Below are 24,133 nucleotides of genomic sequence, written 5' to 3' on the forward strand. Positions count from 1 at the left end.
TCTATCCAGCATATCCAGGAAGTAGTTAATACTCTGTGTATGTGGTGGGACGTGTGTGTGGGGTTTACCCTGAGGACTTTAAAGACATTACTGGTGAAATATAAACTTTGATTCTTAAATATTTTTGACATGAAAAGTCAGATAAACAGATCTTACAAAAACACAGTCTCTCTACTTAAGAGCTATTTTTAATTGTTACACATCTCAACAAGCATGCTATTTTTAAACTAGGAAGCTGGAAAAAAATTATTTTTAAATTGTCCTCTGTGAGTTTATTTTCCTCATAGCTGTTTCTCTAGGGTACATCTAAGTTTTGTGGGGTTTTTTAAAAATTATTTTTAGGTTCATATAGAAGACTACAGTAAGAGAGAATGGTAAAATATAGACTCAATAGACAGAATATATGTTTATACACAGATGTACACTTTAACTCTGACATGGTGATGTATGGTAATGGTAAAATAATACATATAGGTGGGAAAAAATCAGAACTAGGCTGCTCAGTAGATAAAAGCTTATTTCTATGACAGTATTTCATATTCACCATGTTTTTCAGGGAGCTATAAGAGAGAGACATAGGTTCCGGAACAATTTTCAAAATTGTTAATAGAATTTCGTCCTCATCAGTGAATCACCATAATTTAAAGATTTAAGACAGTTTATACTGGAGTCTTTCACAAAAAATGAACAGCTAATAGATGAAAGTGTCAGAAAATAGTTTTAGAACAGAGTACTACTTCTGTTTTACAAAGTATTTAAATATTTATTTTAAATACTATTGGTTCATTGCTATTATGTTAAAAGATGGTAAAATAGTTCAGATTTAAGATGTTTCCCATCATAATGAAATATAAAGCAGTGTCACTAATATAAAGACTCACAAAGGCTTAAAGAAAGGGTTTCTACACATATGATCAGTTGTCTTAAAAAATATGGTTAACACCTTGTATTTTGTTGGTATTCTTTTTTTCTGAGTTATTGTTTTCCAATAACATCATTGCAATAAGAGAAAGAATAATGGGAAAGCAAATAATACATTCATTCAGATTAATTCAACAAATATGTTTAGCCATCTATCAGAATCTAGGTTGTATTCTAAAGTCTAAGATTTTGCAATGAACACAAATGAAAAACTGTCTTGGTGTAGTTTCCTTTCTGTCAGAGGAAATAGGCAACAAAACAAACAAACAAAAATGACACATAATACAGAAGTATGTGATACAGTTAATAAAATAGTAAGAACTTGGTTTTCAAACTCAGAGAGCACTGTAAAGATTTTGGCTATATTCAGAGTGCAATTTGAGAGCCACTGGAAAGTTTTAGATAGAGAACAGTGAGCAATGAAATTCCATGTCTGATGCTTCGGTTCAGAGGCAGGGACAGATCCGAGAGATATTATGAAGAAAAATTCAACAAAAGTTGGTTACTGGACATGAGGCATAATGGAGAGAAAACACTCATGTTTGTTATACTGATATTTATGAGTTAGTGTAGGTTGCATTTAGGTAGCAATAAAGACTTAATTTTAGAAATTAACATTATAGTTGACATTGTCGATGTTGTGAGTATGTTGGAACAGGGGTGGAAAATATATTTTATCTCGCATGCCAACTCAAGGTTATTAGTAATGGGGGCCTGAGCAGGAGTCTGAGACTAAATTAGAATTCAGAGGAAACACGTATCTTGCCCAGTATCCCTAATAGCCATGGGTGAGTTTAAGTTCGGTATGGCTGAAGATTTTCCTTATATACTGTCGTGAGCTAACCTGTGTTCAAGATGCTTCAGATTCGTATGTTAAAATCCTAAACTGCAGTAACTCAAAATATGACTGTTTGGAGATAGTGTTTTCAAAGAAGTAATAAAGTTAAATGAGGTAAGAGGGGAGACCATGTGAAGACAGAGAGAGAAGACAGTCATCTACAAGCCAAGGAGAGAGGTCTCAAAAACACCCCAGCTTTGTTGACAGTTTGATCTCAGACTTCTAGCCTCCAGAGTTTGTGAGAAAATTAAGTTGTTTTTACCATCTGTAGTACATTGTTATGGCAGCCCTAGCAGACTAATACATAGACCAACCCTCTTGAAAATGAACTATAACTTTTATAAAATACCATGAAAAACTAGCCTACAGTTCTGAAAAATGAAAAAAAAATACAGACAGATTCTGGAAGAGTCAAAACTTGGAAGAAAGGACCAGGAAAGTGAAGTGGGTCTATCTGTCTATCATCTATCTATCTATCATATATTTATCACCACTGTGGTATAATATGGAGTGGCAAAGACTTTGAACAAATCTGAATTATTCTAGCCTGAAGAAATAGATGACAGTGTCTAGGGCAACCAGAGCTGATGGAAATTGAAGAGCAAATTTCAGAAAGGAGAGAACCAGGGATTAGGATTCCTAAATTCTGTGTAGAACCCTGAACTATGCATGTGTAGGGCAGACTGCAGACTGCCTCACTAAAGTGGCTGGATGTAGAACTGACATAAGATTTAAGGAAATTGGTTTCTAAATTAAAAAAAAAAAACAGTTAAATGATCATAACAGAATCTAGAGTCTTCACAATACAGCTTTCACAATATCCAGGATACAGTGCAAGATTTCTCCATATAAAAAGAACCAAGGAAATGTGACCCATTCTCAAGAGAAAAGACAATCAGTGAAGGCTGACCCCTGGATAATTCACATGGCAAACTAGCAGACAAGGACTTTAGAGCACCTATTGTTAATCTGCTCCAGAAGGCAAAGAAATATATGGTCAAAATGAATAAAAACATAAATCTCAGCAGAGAAAGAGAAACCATATAAAAGCCGAGTGGAAAGCCTAGAGCTGAAAAATAAAATATCTAAAATTTAAAAGTATTACTGAATGGACATTACAGTAAAATGGAGATGACAGAGGAAAGAGTAAGTCAGTGTGATGAAAGATCAAGAGAAATTATCCCATCTGAAGAAAAAAGAAGAAAAATGAAAGGAATGAATACAACCTCAAGAATCTGTGGAGCAATATCAAAAGGTATCATTGAAGCCTCAGAAGAATAAGAGAAAGGATGAGTCAGCAAAAGGATATTTGAAGATAACAGCCTACATTTTCCCCACGTTGGTAAAGGAAATCAATTTACAGATTTAAGAAGCTCAGAAAACCTCAAACAGGATAAAAATGGAGAAAACCATGCTAGGGTACATAATATTCAAATTTCTAAAAAGTAAAAAATAATAAGGCAATCTTAAAAGTTGCCTGAAAAAAAAGGCACATTACATAGAGGGAAACAGCAATTAAAATTATTGCTGCCTTTTCATCAGAAATTATGGAGGCCAATAAAAAGCCTGAAAGAGAAAGGCAAAAACTGTCAATGCAGAAGTCTATAATCGGCAAAAACCTTCTTCAAGGATGAAGGAGAAACAAAGACATTTTCACATAAAAGAAAACCAGGAATATCAGTTGGTAAATATGCTAAAGAGAATTCTTCTGGTTGAAAGGAAATGATTCCACAGGAAAACTCAGATCATCAGGAAGGAATGAAAAACATAAAAGGCAAATAGATAAAAAAACAATTTTTTTCTGATGATTTAAACAATGTACATGCCAATATTTAAGGCAAAAATTAAAACACTGTCTTGTGAGGTTTGTAATGTATGGAATGTTTATGTAACTAGAGCATAAAGGTCAGTTGTATGGGGTAAATGAGCCTGTTCTGGGGCAAAGCTTCTACATTTTACATGAAATTATACAATATGAACTCTAAATAGATGGTGAAAAATTAAAGGCATTGTAGTAGACGTAAGAATGGCCCCCCAAAGATGCCCACATCCTAAGTCCCAGAACTTGTAAATATGTTATGTTCCACGGCAAGGACGATGGTTATTAAGATCGCTAATCAGCTAACCTTAAAACTGGGAAATTATCCGGGATTATCCAGGGGGGGCCAGTGTAGTCAGAGGGTCTTTAACAGATGAAAAATGGAGGTAGAAGAGGAGGCCAGAGTCTTGCTCATGGGGAGGACTACACCTTTTGCTATTGCTGACCTTAGAGATAGAAAAAGACGGTCATGAGCCACGGAATGTGGAAAGCCTCTGGAAGCTGGAAACGGCAAGGAAACTTGAGTCTCAACTGGAGCTTCCAGAATGAATGAGGCTTGCCAATACTCAGTATTAGCCCATGAGACCTGTGTCAGATTTGACATATAGAACTGTACGTAAGACATCTGTGGTGTTTTGAGCTACTATACAAGCAGCAAGAGAACACTAATAAAGGTATATATTGCAATTCTTAAAGCAGCCACTAAAACACAATGCAAGTATCTACCACGGATCTTAGGAGGAAAGAGGATTCCAGATACGAGCCATTTCCGATAGAAAGCTGATTCTGTTCTTGGCTTTGGGCTTGACAAGCTGAGCAATAAGGCTGTTATTTTCTTCTTCTCAAAGAAGTTGAATAATGTCACAGTATTAAGGCATTCAATCTGATGCATCATATTTATGGAGGCGTCCTCAAGCCCTGAGACGGTTATGACTATGTTTTCCAACACTTCTTTCTACCTGTAGTGGTTATTGGGTTGCTTAGTATGAAATTGATTAAAATAAATAAATATAAAAAGGCAGCTGAATCAGCACTCTCCAGAACTGATAGCTGGAAGTCTGATCCTGAGGAGAGAGACTGCAAAACTATGTAAAGGGCAGATTTCTGCTATACTTTTATATAGGCCTAAATAGCTATTCATATCAGCATTTTAAAAAATCCTAAACTTACAACTAGATCATAAGAGTACAGTAACTGAGCTTCATTCCAAAGCTCTGAATTATAAAGAAAAGTTTATGTTCTGTGAATTTTGTTTAAAAAAGAGATAATACATAACACTGTACATTTTCAGCCAATGATTCTCATATGAACTGATGATATTTTAAACAAAAAAAATGTTGCCACTTAAAATTCAACTATATGGAATGTTATTAGCATTATTTTTATATCTCTCCATTCTCCAGGATGCTTGGATAACAGACTTTCTTGCGTATTCACTCATTGCCCTTTCCGAAATGGGTTGCCAAGATTTTCAGACACCCAAGACACACAGTCACCACACAGAAGCTAGATTACTGGCCTTATCTCAAAGCCAAGGCTGCTTATGTGTCCTGGGATATTGATTATTTTTCCTTAACAGAAAAAACCTGCAAAACTCAAAACTCTGCCTCTGGAGCCAAAGACCCAGACAGAGTTGTTTTAGCAACTGGTGGTCCATGAAGAAATGATAAAACAGTAAACAAAAACAGAATGGAAAAACATGAGAAGGTACACATAAAAGACAAAAAATAAAAAGGTTCAATACAACAATATCTCAGTTATATGTTAATAGCTGTTACAGCTTCCTGGCACCTAAACTGCAATCACACGGTCAATGCTGTGTGTGTAATATTTTCAACAATGCTTGTTTGAACAGATAAAAGTCAATCTGTATAAGGAATAAAGATGGCAATTTATCGATATTATTAAAAGCATTTTATTTTATTAAAAATTCATTCTTTACTTAAAATAATTCAAAGCAAACTCATACAAAACAATTGTATTTTTGGTATGTTTGCCTAAATATTATTTAAGTAGTATCTCCCCTTCCCCACTCCCAAGGGAGGGTTTTGTCTCTCCTTGTAGAATTTACCAGTGTCATTAACATAGGGAGGCAATCAACAGAAATTACACACAAAGCTTTGTTACTTTTTTCTCACCAATGACCAAGTTATTGTGCCACACAAAATCCTTTAGAAGGACTACTAACAAGGTATTATAAAAATGCATCGACTGGCAGAAAAACACATTTGTTGAGCTCATATACCACATGCCAGTGCCATCACAGATGCTGACTATAGCAAAAAAAAAAAGCACAGTTCTTGGCTTCAGGAGCTCACAGTCTTATGAAGGGGAAAGAAATGTAAAAAGGAAATTATAAAGTGGTAAATGTGCATGCTCCAGACATAGAAGAGGGAGTGCAAACCCAGCCTGAGAGAGCAAATGTGGGACCTTTCTGAAGCCGAGGCTTAACATCTTGAACAGGGGGTAGGATCTAGCCAGAGGTAATGGTTGTATTTCAAGGTAATAAAATAACAAGAAAGTTTACAGAGGTAACGTTCACAGATCACAGCACTGGAGAGGAAATAATAGCAATCTGGAATGGCTGAGCATACAGCAAAAGTCAGGAAGGGGTGAGAGATGAGTCTGGGCAGGAAGTCAGCGCCGAGATATCATCTATCCTGTTGGGGAGACTGGGTTTTACTTTATGGGATCTACAAAGTAAAGATAGGAAACCAGGTTATAGTTTTAAAATAACATAATAGAGCAGCATTATTCACAGTAGCCAAGAGGTGGAAACTGCCCAAATGTCCATCAATAGATTAATAGATAAACAGAATGTGGTATATACATACAGTGAAATATTATTCATACAATGTATATACAGCGTATACATACAGTGAAATACATGCAGGGATGAAACTTTGATACATGCACAACATGGGTAAACTTGAAGATACCATGCAAGTGAAATAAGCCAGACACAAAAGGACAGAGAGTATATGATTCCACTTATATAAGGAATCTAGATGAGTCAAACTCATAGAGACAGAAAGCAGGATGGTTGTTGCCGGGTGCAGGGGAGAGGGGTGAATGTGGACTTACTGTTTAATGGGTAAAGTGTTTCAGTTTGGGAAGGTGAAAAAGTTTTGGAGATGGATGATGGTGATGGTTATACCACAATATGAATATACTTAAAAAATTAAAAATTTTACTGTGGGGAATGTTTACATATTAAACATTCTGAAGTGTGGTGTGATTTTGGATGGAATGAGATTGGAGCCACGGATGCAGGGAAACTGGGTGAGACACACTAGTCTAAGACTTCATTAAAGAGGGCAGGAGGAGTAAGTCTGGAAGGGAGGAAATAATTTGGGAAATAGTAGGGAATATAATGGGCAATAAGATGGGCAGGCTCTGGTGGTTTACAAGAACCTCAATGATCTATGCTCTAAAACTTACTGGTTCAAAACAACAATGTATATTCAATATTTCACAATTTTGTGCATGCCTTAGTCAGTTCAGGCTGTTCTAACAAAGTACTATAGACTGATGGCTTAAACAAGAAACATTTACTTCTCACAGTTCTGGAGGCCAGAAAGTCTAAGATCAAGATGCTACAGATTTGGTGTCTGGTGAGGGCCTGTCTTCTTGCTGTGTCCTCACATGGTAGTAAGAGGATTAGAGATGTCTCTGGGGTCTCTTGTATAAGGGCACTGATCCTTTTCATGAGGGCTCCATCCTCTTGACCTAATCACCTGCCAAACGCCCCACTTCCAAATATCATCATATTGGGGGTTAGGTGTCAACAGATGAATTTTAGGGGGACACAACATTCAGTCCATAACAGTGGAACAGGAATCTGGGCAGGACTCAGCTGGTTGATTTTTCTGTTTCACATGGCATCAATAGAAGTTACTCAGCAGTATCCAGCTAGAGGATGGCCTGGTGTGGGAGTGTAAAGAAGGTCCAAGTTCACTTCTCTTGTAAGTCTTGTCACTGGAGTGAAGGGTTGGAAGGCTGGGCTCAGGTGCGACGATCAGCAAGAGTGTGTACCCACGGCCTCTCCGGTGTGATGGCCTTTTTAGGACAGTCAGACTTCTCACACGGCACCTCAGCACTGCCAGACAGCATAAGTGGAAGCTGCAAGACTTCTTACAACCAAGCCTTGGATGTTACAGAAAGTCACTTCTCTTGCATTCTATTGGTTCAGGCAGGTAGCCAAGGCAGGCTCTGATCGAGGAGAAGGGTAATTAGATGGCATCTCTCAATTGAAGCCATCTTTAATCTACCACATCAAACTTTGGGAGGTGATGCATATAAAATAATCAAGGATGAGTCTCAGATTTCTAGCATAAGTAACTGGGAAGGCCTTATACTCGAACAGAGACGACAGAAGAAAGCCAGGCTTAAAGGGGAAGATAATGAGTTCATCTCTGGGAAACAGCAGTTTGAGAAAATAATAAAGATTATATGGATTTATGTATTTAAACCATGATTAAATTTCGCAGATTTTAGGAAAGCCATGAGCCTTAGGATTGCTGATCCCTTTACAACCTATTCTTTGTCATTTTCTCTAGTCTCAGCTCCTGCCACTCCTCTAATTTATGATCAGTTATTTAGCACTCCTATGTCCTAAGCACTATTCCAAGCACTAGACTTTCACTGATAATGAAGTCAGACAAGATAACAGATATAGGTGAAGAAAGACAGATAAAAACAATTAAACACACAAATAAACAGAATCTTTTCGGGCTGTGATAAAGGCCATTGTAACAACATTGTGATGTAAAGGGAATGCCTGGGAATAAAGGGTGAAGGAAGAGGACAGTGATTAGGTGGGTAATCTGGATGTTTGCTGGGAAGGTGATAATATGAACTGAGACCTGATACAGAAGCCACCCATGAGTGCCAGGCAGAGTGAAAGGCCAAAGCAGGGGCCACAGGGTGGGAATGAGGGCAGAAAGAATGAAGGGATTCTTTACAACTCCTAGAGGAAAACATAGGCAGAACACTCTTTGCCATAAATCACAGCAATATTTTTTTGGATGCATCTCCTAGAGTAATGGAAATAAAAGCAAAAATAAACAAATGGGATCTCATTAAACTTAAAAGCTTTTGTACAGCAAAGGAAACCATAAAAAAAACAAAAAGACAATCTACAGAATGGGAGAAAATATTTCCAAACAATGTGACCGACAAGGGCTTATTTCCAAAATATACAAACAGCTCATAACAGGTCAATATCAAAAAAAACAAACAAAAAAACAACCCAATCAAAAACGGGCAGAAGACCTAAACAGATATTTCTCCAAAGAAGACATACAGATGACCAAGAGGCACATGAAAAGAGGCTCAACATCACTAATTATTGGAGAAACGCAAATCAAAACTATAGTGAGGTATCACCTCACACCAGTCAGAATGGCCATCATTAAAAAGTTTACAAACAATAAATGCTGGAGAGGGTGTGGAAATAAGGGAACCCTCTTGCACTGTTGGTGGGAATGCAAACTGGTGCAGCCACTATGGGGAACAGTACGGAGATTCCTCAAAAAACTAAAAATAGAGCTACCATATGATTCAGCAGTCACACTCCTGGGCATATATCAGACAAAACTATAGCTTGAAAAGACACATGCACCCCAATGTGCACAGCAGCACTATTTACAATAGCCAGGACATGGAAGCAACCTAAATGTCCATCGACAGAGGAATGGATAAGAAGATGTGGTACATATATACAATGGAATACTACTCAGCCATAAAAAAGGATGAACTCATGCCATTTGCAGCAACATGGATGGACCTAGCGATGATCATACTGACTGAAGTGGGTCAGACTGAGAAAGACAAATATCACGTGATATCACTTAGTGTGGAACCAAAAAACGTGACACAAATGAACTTATTTACAAAATAGAAACAGACCCACAGACATAAAAATCAAATTTATGGTTACTAAAGGGGAAGGGGGAAGGTATAAATCAGGACTCTGGGATTAGCAGAGTCACACTACTATATATAAAATAAACAATGAGAACCTACCGTATAGCACAGGAAACTATATTTAATAACCTGTAATAACCTATAATGGAAAAGAATCTGAAAAAGCATATATAAAGAATACATATAGGGCTTCCCTGGTGGCGCAGTGGTTGGGAGTCCTCCTGCCAATGCGGGGGATGCGGGTTCGGGCCCTGGTCCGGGAGGATCCCGCATGCTGCGGAGCGACTGGGCCCGTGAGCCACAACTGCTGAGGGTGCGCTCCGGAGCCCACGAGCCACAACTACTGAGCCCGTATGCCGCAGCTACTGAGACCCATGCGCCTGGAGCCCGTGCTCCGCAGCAAGAGGGGCCACTGCAGTGGGGGGCCCGTGCACCGCAATGAAGAGTAGCCCCTGCTTACAGCAGCTAGAGAGAGCCTGCGTGCGGCGATGAAGACCCAATGCAGCCAAAAATAATAAAATAAAATTAAAAAAAAAAAGAATACATATATAAAAGAATATATATGTATAACAGAATCACTTTGCTGTACCCCTGAAACTAACACAACATTATAAATCAACTATACTCCAACTTTTAAAAATGAATCCGATGGACCTTAATTTAAAAAAATAATAATGAAGGGATTCTCCATCCTCCATCCTCTTTTTTGCCTCCCTGCGTCTGCACATGGTGTTTCTTCCCGTAATGACTTTTTGTAACTTCTCTGCCTGGATGACTCCTGGTTTTCCATGGAAACTCAATTAAGCCACTTTTTCTTCAGGAAGTCTCCCCTAAAACCTTCAGACCAAATTAGGAGGCATTTTCCTGGGCTCCAGGAAGGCAGCTCTGCCACAGCCTCTGTAACCCGCACTATGACATTTGTGTTGACTTTTCTTCCATCCCTAATAATCTGGTAGTTGTTTGAGGGTAAGGCATTTGTCTTTGATTTCAGCATCACCAGCAAGTAGCAAATAGTAAAGCCTCTTTTTTTTTTTTTTTTTTTTTTTTTTTTTTTTTGCGGTACGCGGGCCTCTCACTGCTGTGGCCTCTTCCGTTGCGGAGCACAGGCTCCGGACGCGCAGGCTCAGCGGCCATGGCTCACGGGCCCAGCCACTCCGCGGCATGTGGGATCTTCCCGGACCAGGGCACGAACCCGTGTCCCCTGCATCGGCAGGCAGACTCTCAACCACTGCGCCACCAGGGAAGCCCTAAAGGCTCTCTTAAATAAGTGAGTGAAGGGGCTAATAAGGAAGGAGGACAGGGAGGGAAGGAGGAAAGAAAATGAGGAAAATATCGTAAATGAGGAAGGTAGCATGTAAAACGTTAGTGCAATCTAGCTACAAAGGAATTTTTAGCTTATAGTCAGCATTTTCTGCTTGATTAAGTACTGCAGTACGCACACACACGAACTTCATTGTATTACCTAAGCAAGAATAAAATTCTAGACTCTAGGACACTTCTGGAAGAAATCCAAACCTGGCCTAGGGCTTGCTGATTTCTCATTTTTCTGTCCTCTGTCTCTGGCGTAGAATGGACACCCTGCAAGCACATGTGGACTTGCACTTGGAGAGACAAAGAGCAGCTCTTGCCCAGAGCTCCCTAAGCCAATCCGCTAGGTTCCTTATATGTTTACTTCATAGCAGCTGCCAACAAGATTTCCAGCCCCACCCCCATGCCCTGATATTAGAGGAGAATGTGTTAAAGGATGAAAAGTTGTTCTGGGCTGCATGTTTCAGAGCCACCTGGGGAAAATCACTGAGCCCAGAGAATGCCATGGAGAGAAACAGCAATGGTGCCCCACATTTAAAACTGAAGTCGTGTTTTGGAATGAGGAAAAGCAGGCCTTCTTACAACATGCAGGGAGCTTGCAACGGGGCAGATGAAGGTAAAAACCATAAAGGAAACAGGTCTTAGTATTTTCGTATTTTTCTGTGGCAGCAGAGGGCATGCCACTGAGTACTCCCTAAAGCTGAAGGGGAAAAGGGAACGGAGTGTGACCCAAAGAATAAAAATATGACCTTATGGGATAGCTTTCCCAGTTCTATATTACCTAGAAGCAATCTGTAAACACGCAGCTTTTGAATTCAGCTTCAGAATCACGAATCACCAAATTACAGCACAGGCATCATACATCCTAGAGGGTTTTACTGTATGTTTCTGTTTCCAAGAATTGAGACAAAAAACAACTAACCTTTATTGAGAAAAAATGTGAATATGCCTCATATGGTCGAAAAACAATGAGGGTAAGAGAAGTTTAAAAGCTCCCTCTTCTTCCCATGATTTATAAGGGATCTTGAGCAATACTTTATATTGTACCTCAAACCATTAGGTTTTGTTGAGAACAATTATGTTTCTGTTCCATAAAGTCCTAAAAGACAACCTATTGGGTTTTTGTATTTTCCAGGAAATATGTGGGTTGGGATAAGCTGTTAAATCCATAATTTCAAAAAGTGGTGACGCTTAATTTTGTTTCATGATGAGTGACAGAGAAGATATGAAACATTAAATAATGACCTAAATGAAAATAACCCTCAAATTTAAATGTTAATTTGGGGAAATCCCCTGGAGGTCCAGTGGTTAGGACTCCGCAGGGGGCACGGGTTCGATCCCTGGTCTTGGAACTAAGATCCTGCAAGATGCATGGCCCCCCAAAATGTGAATTTTTTGCAAAAGGAGCAAAAGAAATTGTTCTTCATCACTGACAAATGAAATGATCAGATCTGAATAATGAAAAAGAGCTGATATTGCTACCCTTGTTTGTCAATCATCATGGAGTCAGAAGCACCAGTTTTATACAAAAAAGTAATTCACTGGAGGACCAAGAGAAGGTTTCTAATTCACCATGAAATTTTTCAAAGATACTATCATTAACCTAATGTTTTTTAAAATTTTTATATTACATTGGACTATAGTTGGTTTACAATGTTGTGCTAGTTTCAGGTGTATAGCAAAGTGGTTCAGTTATACATATACATACATCTATTCTTTTCAAATTCTTTTCCCATTTAGGTTATTACAGAGTATTGAGCGGAGTTCCCTTTGCTATACAGTAGGTCCTTGTTGGCTATCTATTTTAAATATAGTAGTGTATACATGTCAATCCCAAACTAACCTAATGTTTTTAGTTTATGTCTGCGGCAAATGAAGGCTACATTGGAAAGAGTTGTTTATCCTGCTGATGCAACGCATTTTTATTAGGTGAACAGAAGAATATACCTCTTTAAAAATAAATTCCTGAATTGTTTCCTTTTTGTATTTATTAAAGCAGTATCAAATACAAGCTATGTTTTATATCTAACTTAAAGTTAAAAATTGCTATTTTATGTTTTGGAAGATATACATTTATCACACTCTAATCAGTGCAGTTTAAAAGGCTGAAGTTATACCATGTTGTGGACATATACAATTTCATATTTAATTGTGGAAGAAACAGAAACAATCATTTTCAGATATGAATTAGGAAAAGTGGTTGCATGTCATTAATTAGCTGTAAAGAAACTCATGGGGATTGAATTCCAAGCTCTAAAATCCTAGTGTTAAATTAAATGCCTAATGACCTGTCATAGTTCCGTCAGCCAGGCTGACAAGTCCTGAACAGGCATTTGCTTCATCCATTATCCAGTGGCAGGTGCTGAAATGTTTGGTCCCCAGGAGGGGCCTGGGCTGAGGCCTTGGGGAGCCTTGATCATCTTTTGCCTTTGCCTAGCAACAGCCGGTGTGGGCACTTGCTTGGAGGACAGAGGCAGGGCCCAGAAACTGGTCAATGAGTGTGCTCCGGAGAACAGAGGAAGAGGAAAGTAAGCTAAAGAAATGCTGTTTTTTATCCCTTTTACAAGTCTCTTAATTATTTACGTCACTCAGTGTAGCCTCATGTATCAAAACCCTACCATATGTCTGGCATTTTTGATGAGCTCTGCTATGATAACAGTTCCTGATTCTGAGGTGTAGCATGTAGCAGTCAGGTTCAAAGGGCATACATAATCAACCACCTAAAATATATTTTAAAAATGCAAGGCAGGGCTTCCCTGGTGGCGCAGTGGTTGAGAGTCCGCCTGCCAATGCAGGGGACACGGGGTTCGTGCCCCGGCCGGTCCGAGAAGATCCCACATGCCGCGGAGCGGCTGGGCCCGTGAGCCATGGGCGCTGAGCCTGCGCGTCCGGAGCCTGTGCTCCGCAACGGGAGAGGCCACAGCAGTGAGAGGCCCGCGTACCACACACACACAAAAAAAAGCAAAGCAGAAGGACAAATTAAAATCAAGTGTGTAGTATATAATCTAAGTTACTTTTTAAAGCTGATAATGGAAGAATTAGAGCATGGACAACCCTAGGGTCTGAGATAAAGTTTATGCATTTTTGATGAGAATGTCTTTTTAACAGTTTAGCATAATGATTATAACAATAGACTGTAAGAGGATAAACTTAAAAATTTTCCTATTAATTAATTAATTTATTTTTAGCAGTGTGTATGTGTCATACCAAACTACCAATTCAAAAATGCAATTCGACCCACGAGGCCTAGATAAATATTCAGTACAAATATTAAAACATTTAATAATGAAGCTGCGTTTGCTTCATGGCAAATGCACTTAGCTTTTTATACTGAGGGTCCATGAGGGGATAAGCAAAAACAATGATAATATCAGTCATTACTAAATATAATAGATAGCTCCTCTTCTGGACAAATATGCCAGGAAGTATGCCTAGATCTGGACTTGTATTGTCCTGCTTCATCTTAACTACTGACCTATGAAGTAGGCAGTATTTTCCTATTTTAAAGGTGAGAAAACAAAAACTTAAAGGATAATTGGTCTAACATCACATACCTGATTAGGAGCAGAAAAGAGGATTATATCCACTGCACAGGCTTCATGTGTTTCATAGGATATTTTATTTCAATGATACAGAGACGAGTTACTGGATACCAACAAAAAGACATCTTTCCAATAGTTCTTAGATGGCCAGAAATTTACCTGAAAGAAGGTGTGGCTACAGTATGCACACTTAGATGGAAAGTTTTTATCAGTTCTAATGCATGCAATGACTTGTAAGTTTCTTCCTTTTTTTTTTTTTCTTTGTGTATGATCCTTTTAACGTGTTGTTGGATTCTCTTTGCTAGTATTTTGTTGAGGATTTTTGCATCTATATTCATCAGTGATATTGGTCTGTAATTTTCTTTTTTTGTAGTATCTTTGTCTGGTTTTGGTATCAGGGTGATGGCGGCCTCATAGAATGAGTTTGGGAGTGTTCCTTCCTCCGCAATTTTTTGGAAGAATTTGAGAAGCATGGGTGTTAGCTCATCTCTAAATGTTTGATGGAATTCAACAAATTCCATCAAACATTTAGAAGCCATCTGGTCCTGGGCTTTTGTTTGTTGGAAGATTTTTAATCACAGTTTCAATTTCATTACCTGTGATTGGTCTGTTCATATTTTCTATTTCTTCCTGATTCAGTCTTGGCAGGTTGTGCATTTCTAAGAATTTGTCCATTTCTTCCAGGTTGTCCGTTTTATTGGCATAGAGTTGCTTGTAGTAATCTCTCATGATCCTTTGTATTTCAGCAGTGTCCGTTGTTACTTCTCCTTTTTCATTTCTAATTCTATTGATTTCTGTCTTCTCCCTTTTTTTCTTGATGAGTCTGGCTAATGGTTTATCAATTTTGTTTATCTTCTCAAAGAACCAGCTTTTAGTTTTATTGATCTTTGCTATTGTTTTCTTTGTTTTTATTTCACTTATTTCTTCTCTGATCTTTATGATTTCTTTCCTTCTGCTAACTTTGGGTTTTGTCTGTTCTTCTTTCTCTAGTTCCTTCAGGTGTAAGGTTAGATTGTTTATTTGAAATTTTTCTCGTTTCTTGAGGTAGGCTTGTATAGCTATAAACTTCCCTCTTAGAACTGCTTTTGCTGCATTCCATAGGTTTTGGATTGTCGTGTTTTCATTGTCATTTGTCTCTCGGTATTCTTTGATTTCCTCTTTGATTTCTTCAGTGATCTCTTGGTTATTTAGTAACGTATTGTTTAGCCTCCATGCGTTTGTGTTTTTTTCCCTGTAATTCATTTCTAATCTCATAGCATTGTGGTCAGAAAAGATGCTTGATATGATTTCAATTTTCTTAAATTTACTGAGGCTTGATTTGTGACCCAAGATGTGATCTATCCTGGAGAATGTTCCATGTGCACTTGAGAAGAAAGTGTAATCTGCTGTTTTTTGGATGGAATGTCCTATAAATATCAATTAAATCTATCTGATGTATTTGTAAGTTTCATATTTAGTATTTTACAATCTTTAATCATGTGAAATTTTTCATCAATTTCTTCTAGTTGCATATTAAAATTATTCTAGTCCCTTAAAAAGAAAAAGAGCCCTGAGTCTTAAACACAATACCCTAAAAAAAATGAGTTGATACTAGTACATGTGATTTTAGAATCAGTGGGAATGCACAGGAATGAAGCTGTTTCCTTTGTTGTTCAGGGAAAAGATTGTTAATTACTTTTAGGCTCCCATGACAACTGGCCAAAGAACTACAGGAAAAACTCAAAGAAGCAAATTCAGGTATCTTCAATCTTAAGTATTTAGTAAGTAGCAATAGATAAAGCAGCCAGTGCTAATGTAGAATATTTAGGGCCAAGTTAAAAAAAAAAATGAATACATTTTTTTCAGAAGTTTCTTTTTCTCTTTCTTTTTCATCTTATATTACATGCATAGTTTTTTCCAACTTTTGTTCTAGAACAATTACTATAATTCACCAATGAAAAGAAAACCAATATTTTCTGGAGGTAGAAGTAAATAGATTTTTGAGAACTTACTCAAAATCAGTGATGGAAACAACAATTACACTAGGTGATAAGTGTAATAGATCTGAATTGTCCTTATTTAATGTTCAAATCCATGGAAATCTAATGAAAAATTTATTACTCTTCTGCAATTTGCAATTGACTTCTTAACTTCTCATTCCCGACAAATCAAGAAACTAAGCCAGACATGAAGGAAGTTTTAGTATTTTCATGTGCTGTTGGACTAAAGGCTTTCCTTTATTAATAACTTCTAATAATGTATTTTATTAGGATCATACCTTATAATTTACTAAGAGCCTTCACACACATCCACTCATTTTACACTTCCTACAAATCTGTGAGTAAAATATTTTATACGTATAAAGAAATATATATATATAAAATCAAATATAAAGTCCCTTAAGCAGATGAGAAAACTGAAACTCAAAGAGATCTGTGTGACCCTCTAAAGTAGCAAAACTTATAAATGGCAGAACCAGAAATCTTAGTGCAGAGATTCTAAAATTCATTAGTTTTACCATCACACACCATTAACTGTGTACATTTTAACACAGATGTCAAAAACCATCACTAATTATTAACCTACTTACCACCCCTCTTCAATGTGTTTCATCATCCGTAATCTGGCAAACAAGAAATATCATGCACTTACAGCTAAACAGAAAATGCTTTAAACCCCCAACCTAATTTTGGAGTACCAGTTTCCCTCACTGCCATTTAAATTCTGTGGCATTTTGATGGATAAAGTCTGGCAAAACTCACCTCTTTCTGACGGTACTTAATGGCCAATTTGAGTCTCGCGAGGTCATTTCCACTTTGTTCTTCTAGGAGACTGTTGTCATCGCGGTAATTAAGAATGATTTCCAGCTCGCGGGAACTTCTTGTCTGATCCAGTAGGTCCTTAGCAAATTGTTTGCACTGTCGTGACAGCTCCTCATACTCTGACTTGAATTCATTTTCCACCTTACTCAGTTCCTGGAGCTCCCAACTTAACTGAAAGGCTGTGAGAAAAGGGTCTTCACTGGACAGGGCGATGAGAGAGGGGCTGGCCAGGGCCTTGTAGATGTTGAGTCTGGAGCGGGAGTGGCGGAGACTGTCCACATCCGAGCTGGACACGCATTCGACGCAGTTGCAGCGGACCTCGTGGGGTCTGGGCACCGAGACGCCTTTCTGAACCAAAAGTTTTATTATCTCGTAATTATTTGTATGGGCTGCCAAAATGATGGGTGTAATGTCTGGAGTGAATTCAGAGAACTGCTTATCAAGGAGTATGGGAGGCACCTAGAAAAAAGAAAGCAGAGGTCGTGAGTAGTAACGCATTTGCTCAAGCCTGTGAATTTAAACAACGCGCTATAGCAATGTTGAACAAGATTCATAAGTCTTTTGTCAGGTTTTTGGTTTCTTTGCAGGAGAGTTAGGGCTTTTTTCCCCTCAAAAGACAATAGAAAATTAAACAAAAACTAGCTCTGCAATAGAATGACACATTATTCTTTGTTCAATCCGAATCGTGATCTTAAACTCAGTGCCTATGGAAACTCTTTGATAAAAGACTTTCTTGCTCCCAACTTATTTTCTGGCTGACAATCTTTGCTTTTCTTCCCCAGTGATATGGGCTCCATAAATAATAAGAAAGACGCTACAAAATAGTTAATGATTTTTTTTAAACCCAAGATCTTCCTCTGCAATAGAAGGTTTTAAATTCTTCAGTCAGGTTTTTGCTTGTTTGTTTGTGTTTTATCTTCTGCAGTCCTAAGATCCACCCTGCGATTACAGGTGGCAGTGGAACGCAAGAGTGCTAGCCCCTCTGCTTTGTGTTTTCATCCATTCCTTTATGGTATATTTTCCAGATGACAAGAGGTGCCCCATTCTAACATCGCTGTTATTAGAAATAAATGCTTCCTGTGGAAGAACCTTAAAAACATTATGCTAAGTGAAAGAAGCCAGTCACAAAAGATCACATATTGTATGATTCCATTTTTATAAAATATGCGAAACAGGCAAATCTGTATACGGAGAAAGTAGTGATTGCCTAGGCTTGGGGGTAATGGAAGGGATGGGAGGTAACTGCTAAAGGACACAAAGTTTCTTTTGAGGGTGATAAAAACTTTCTAATATTGTAGTTATGGTTGCACAACCCTGTGAATATACTAAAAATCACCGAATAGTATACTTTAAGTGGGTGAATGTTATGGTATGTGAATTATATCGCAATAAAGCTATTAAAAAAGAAAAAAGTAAGAAAGAAATGCTTCCCAATGAATCAGGTCACCAATGCGCTTATGAACAATTTCCTTTGGGTTATACTCTAGGAATGGTAATGACAAAAGTAATTTAATAGGCACTATGTAGTAGGCCTAAAGCACATCCACCCTCACTATTCATTATTCACATTTTATAGACATGGTCTCTCGCTGAGTAAGTGGGAATCCTGCTATTTGAACCTAGGCCCGTCTGTCTGACACCCAGGCCTGTACGTACTGCACTACACCCTGCTGCTTTACAATTTTTGGTTTAGTATTTCTTCCTGCTGGTGCAAAGTCACAGAGGCCTCTATGAAAATAAATGCTACATAAGGACAAGTTAAACAGGCATGGCAGAAAAAGTGATGACACGCCACATTAAAATATGCTGCTGGTCAAATATGATTAAAACCACAGAAGGATCAAAAGAAACAACTATGTAGAGAAAAACGAAAGTCATAGGAAACTTCAGTAGCACTACTTTTAAGTAGAAGTGTTATCTTTATATGAGAATAATTAAACTCAACTGCTTTTAATTCATCTGGCCATTTTGAATATCCATTTATTTCATAAGACACACACACACTATATATATATATATATATATATATATACATATTTTTAAGATATTCAGTATTTTATTTAATTTTTTAGAAGACAATTTATGTATTTCCCCCACCCCTTCCTTTAAGTTAGTGTGACAATTTTCCATAATAAACGACTTAAAGGAAGCTTTGGTCAAGAATGGAATGAAATAGCAAAACAAAACTCAAAAAAACCCCAAATCACTACTGCTTTTTAAAAAACCCCATCACTTTCACCAGTTATATTCAAACAAAACACATAAACTATATATACTTAACAGACAGCAGTCTGCTGGGAGTCTGACAGGTCAGCCTAGCAGGCACATGTGATTGTTTATCCAGGTCCCAGAGGGTAAGTAAGCATTGCATTGAAAAATAACAATAAAACAAAAACACTTAAACAACTGCCTGTTATTGAGTGCTAATTACACACCTGAATCAAGTATTACATGGAGTCTGAAAATTGGGGGTTTTCTTGTTCTTCCATCACTTCTAAGTTTAGTAATTGGCATTCTTCTGTATGTACAACTTTGCTCTCTTCTCCTCTTAATTATTGAGTATTACTAATGAACCCATGGATTCTTCCTTTATTTTATTCAATATATTTTGATTCATTGCAATAATTATTCATTTTGAACTTGTTATTGAGGTATAGCATCCATACATACAGTAAAATGCACAGAGATCAGTGTACATCTTGAAACCTTTTTTAAAACATGAACACACCTGTGTGACAAGACACAGACAAAAATCTAGATGAGGACTTCCCTGGTAGCGCAGTGGTTAAGAATCCGCATGCCAATGCAGGGGACACGGGTTTGAGCCCTGGTCCGGGAAGATCCCACATGCCCCAGAGCAACTAAGCCCATGCACCACAACTACTGAGCCCACATGCCACAACTACTGAAGCCTGCGTGCCTAGAGCCGGTGGTCCACAACAAGAGAAGCCATCGCAAAGAGAAGAAGCCCACGCACCGCAACAAAGGGTAGCCCCCGCTTGCTGCAACTAGAGGAAGCCCACGCGCAGCAACGTAGACCCAATGCAGCCAAAAATAAAATAAATAAATTTATAAAAAATAAATCTAGAAGAGTGCCTGCACCCCAGGGACCTCCCTCTTGTCACCTCCCAGTCATTCCAATTTGTAATCACAAATCTAACTGCTGTCACCACAGATTACTTTCACATACTTTTTAACTTTATATAAACAAATTAAAGTATGTACTTTTTATGTCTAGCTCTCTCCATTCCACATTAGCTCTTTGAAATATATTCATATTGTTAGTAGCAATCGTTTTTGTTACTTCAATTCTGCATAATATTCTGGTTTATGAATATAGCACAATTTGTTTACCATTCTATTTTTGATGATATTTCTGTGGCTTCCAGTCTGTGGCTATTCAGAATATTGCTCCTATGCACATTTTTGTCCATGTCTGTTGGTCTTGTATCTAGCAATGGAATTTCCGGGTCAAACAATTTTCTGAAGCAGTGATACCAATTTTCATGCCCACCACAAATTATACTTGGTATTCCCAGTTATTTATCTATCAATCTATCTATCCATCTATTTATTTACACCACTCAACTTGTGAAGCAATCATTTTGAATTGGATTATTCATTATTTATTATCAGGGTTGGGTATTGAGTTTGTCTAAGGCCTTTTATACTTCTCTGAGGATAATCATAATTATTCTCCTTAGTCCTAAACATGTGGTACGTGTGCCCACGAGCCCACACACCTGCATACACACACACACAGTATAATACTATGCAGATGGCTTTAGCATAAAAAATTAGTAAATTCCCTAAGGAGAGTATGAATAAAGCAAAAGGGAAGTGAATTTAGAGAAGACATTATTTTTACTTTGGTAGAATTAGAAAAGGACTTTAGGAGGAATTTAAACTTAAGATTGGCTGGAACTAACAATGTAGAAAAGTTACAGGAAAAATGACAACAAGAAGAAAATAAGAAAGATGGAATCATAGCAAATACTTTCTTTAGAGTATGGGACAAATAATATAGAGATAAATAATCATAAAATGCCTCAGTGTAGATCAGGGCAAGATGAGGGAAGGTTTTGAATCGCATTATTTTGTAGACATTGGTGGAATCATACAAGAATTGAACCAGGAGAGTGATGGAGTAATTCCGAAGTATTAACATCACGCTAGCATATTTTGCTTCTTGAATTAAGAGGCAGATGGGTAGAGGCAGATAATGGAGCCTGGTAACGAGTGCAGTCTGAACTAGGGTTGTAGCAATGGAAAAGGAGAGGCTGTGCGTATGACCCATCAGGCGGTGCTGGGGGTGTGAGAGAGAACAAGCATGGGATAGAACAATTTGAAGCAAAGATATCAGAAAATAAGAGAGGTCTAGTCCAGATGCCCGGAGATACCTTCCAGTTCAGATTTCACTTTCTTTAATGTCTACTTTTCTGGGAGGGAAAGCTGGTCAACAGAACTAAACAATTCAGAGTTCCATTACAGAATGGCCACGTGCTAATGGCACATTTGCAAAATCTTGCCCTGAAAGGGGACTTTCAGAGAAGTCCTGAATCAAATAAGGGCCAATGAGCTTTCCCCTCTCTTCGGTCTGTTAGCTGGTTATGAATAGCAATTGATAGAAGGCCACTTCTTACTGACTTCATTGGAAAGATGAGAGTGCCGCCCACACGACCTCTTGCCTTGGAAGATGGTGACATTGAAGACAGGAAGAGGGCAGCAAGCTGAGAGACTGCTGTTTGCTGAGCTCCCACAGCTGAGAAATTTATCTGTTGAGTAGCCACTCTGCTATCTACTAAATACTCAGAAATTTAAAGAAGTCTAAAATATAAGGCATTTGATCTCAGAAACATTTAGAAAATGCAGAAAATGGGCTTGCTCCCTCTTTTTCATGCTTCATTCACCAGTCCGTTTTCTGTCTCCATCCTGTGCTTCGCTTTATTCAATATCTTCAACATGCAACTCTCCATCTTTCCTTCTGTGGTGCCAACGTTACAAGTGAAAAGCATATTTTTCTAGCATTAAAATAAATAAACAGGTCACTAGAAGTGCTTGGTAGCTATTACCTAAAAATGGTTTTGATAGAAATATTGTATTTTTCCAAATTTTTCGAATTTGCCATTTGGCATATTTAAGGGTAGATATAAAGATCCTGAGGATAACCCTGTAGATAAAAATCACACTATGCTTGACTTATTTTAGCTGAAGTAAACTCTACAGACATAAAAACACTACTCCCAGGCAAACATACATGCATGAAAATGTATACTCACATTACTCGTAAACAAACAACACACTCCACCGTTTAACAAATTCCAACTGATTGAATTATACAGTTGACCCAGTAATCTACAACTAAGTAGAAGAGGCAGTTAAAAGAGGATCTGGAAACCAAATTCATGTCCCTGTTTCTTATGTTGCGTAGCTGGAAGTTTGCTCTGGCTTTTCTTCTGTCTAAGATTTACGAATGAGTATTTGTTCAACGTCTTTTTCTCAGCCTTATCATAACATTACTTACATTATTAACTGAATCATTTTCATGTCACACAGCATTCACAATGACTGACCTACACATAAGCTAATTAACACCCATTAATCAGTTCAAGTGATTAACTATTAACCCATAGACTGCTAGCTTTTCTCAAATTCAACCAAATGCTTTACCTTGAAATCACTCGGCACCAGTTTGAGGTATATGTGACATCTTACCCAAATACAGAAATGTCTCTTTGTGACTAACATATACATTTTTGAACTATTAATCCTGAAGTATACATTTCTAGAAGAGAAATTCATCCTGGAGTGACATTCAACCAATTTAAAAGAATTCATTCCCTTGCATTCAGCATTTATTAAACTGGGTTGTATAAACTGAGTAAAAGAAATTTACTTATGTAATATTATTTGATGTATCCTAAATTATTAAGACTAAACAGATCCATATTCTAATCTGGCTGTTCTCAATTAGCTATATTATCTTGTGAAAGTCCCTTAATATTTCTGTTATATGAAAGAGGTTATCCCCTGTAACATGAAATTTCTATGACTCAAAAACTATTTTTTTTTTTTTTTTATGCGTTACGCGGGCCTCTCACTGTTGTGGCCTCTCCCGTTGCGGAGGACAGGCTCCGGACGCGCAGGCTCAGCGGCCATGGCTCACGGGCCCAGCCGCTCCGCGGCATGTGGGATCCTCCCAGACCGGGGCACGAACCCGTGTCCCCTGCATCGGCAGGCGGACTCTCAACCACTGCGCCACCAGGGAAGCCCAAAACTATTTTTATACTCCAGTTGATAGCACAGTAAGTGAAAATTTGTGAGAATTTTTTTTCAAGTACTTCAATAAAAATTTGTTAATATCTTCAGTTTCATCTTGCTTTTTAACTTTGTTTTTATATAATGTATTGAAACCTACATTTTTTGAAACTCAGGATTATTAATATCAAATTTACCTCTCTCAACCACCCAGACTACCTTTTAATTCAAACCAACATAAGGGAGTTTCAACTTAGAGTTATATTTAAAAATTAATTTAACATCAGTTATTTAGAACTTGAAATTTTCATAATTATGCACATACACACACATACCTATATACTCATACATGAACTTGCACAAAAATCCAAAACGTGGGGAAAATACAATATTATGTTCTGAATAGGAAGACCTAATATCTTAATTATGTCAATTGTCTCAAAATAAATATGTGCATTTTATTCAGAATCTTTTTTACTTATGTTGTTTTGTTTATAACTTGATAAAACTATTTTATTAGTTAATATGGAGGAATATATAACCAAGTGTTTCAAAAATTATGATATGAAGGCTATGATCCAAGAAAATATAGCAAGAAATATAGGATCAGTTGAATAGAATTTTGACCAGAATTACTTCTTCTTTTTTTTAAAAAAAAATTTATTTATTTATTTATTTTTGGCTGCTTTGGGTCTTCGTTGCTGCAGGTGGGCTTTCT

The 24,133-nt window shown here is 37.6% G+C and overlaps 1 protein-coding gene across 6 annotated transcripts in view; it reads right to left on the reverse strand.

Annotated features, from left to right (window-relative positions):
- TRPC4 (transient receptor potential cation channel subfamily C member 4) overlaps positions 1-24,133 on the reverse strand; it is a 116,469-nt gene that overhangs the window by 70,149 nt on the left and 22,187 nt on the right. For 5 of the 6 annotated variants that reach the window (XM_032611309.1, XM_032611313.1, XM_032611312.1 and 2 more), the window contains exon 2: positions 17,098-17,616. The exons of the other annotated variant lie outside the window; for it this stretch is intronic. In XM_032611309.1, the coding sequence (XP_032467200.1) occupies positions 17,098-17,616 (519 nt within the window). The remainder of the gene's footprint in view (positions 1-17,097; positions 17,617-24,133) is intronic. 6 annotated transcript variants of the gene reach the window in all.

Source organism: Phocoena sinus, chromosome 18 (assembly GCF_008692025.1).
Source record: "Phocoena sinus isolate mPhoSin1 chromosome 18, mPhoSin1.pri, whole genome shotgun sequence".
Taxonomy (NCBI): domain Eukaryota; kingdom Metazoa; phylum Chordata; class Mammalia; order Artiodactyla; family Phocoenidae; genus Phocoena; species Phocoena sinus.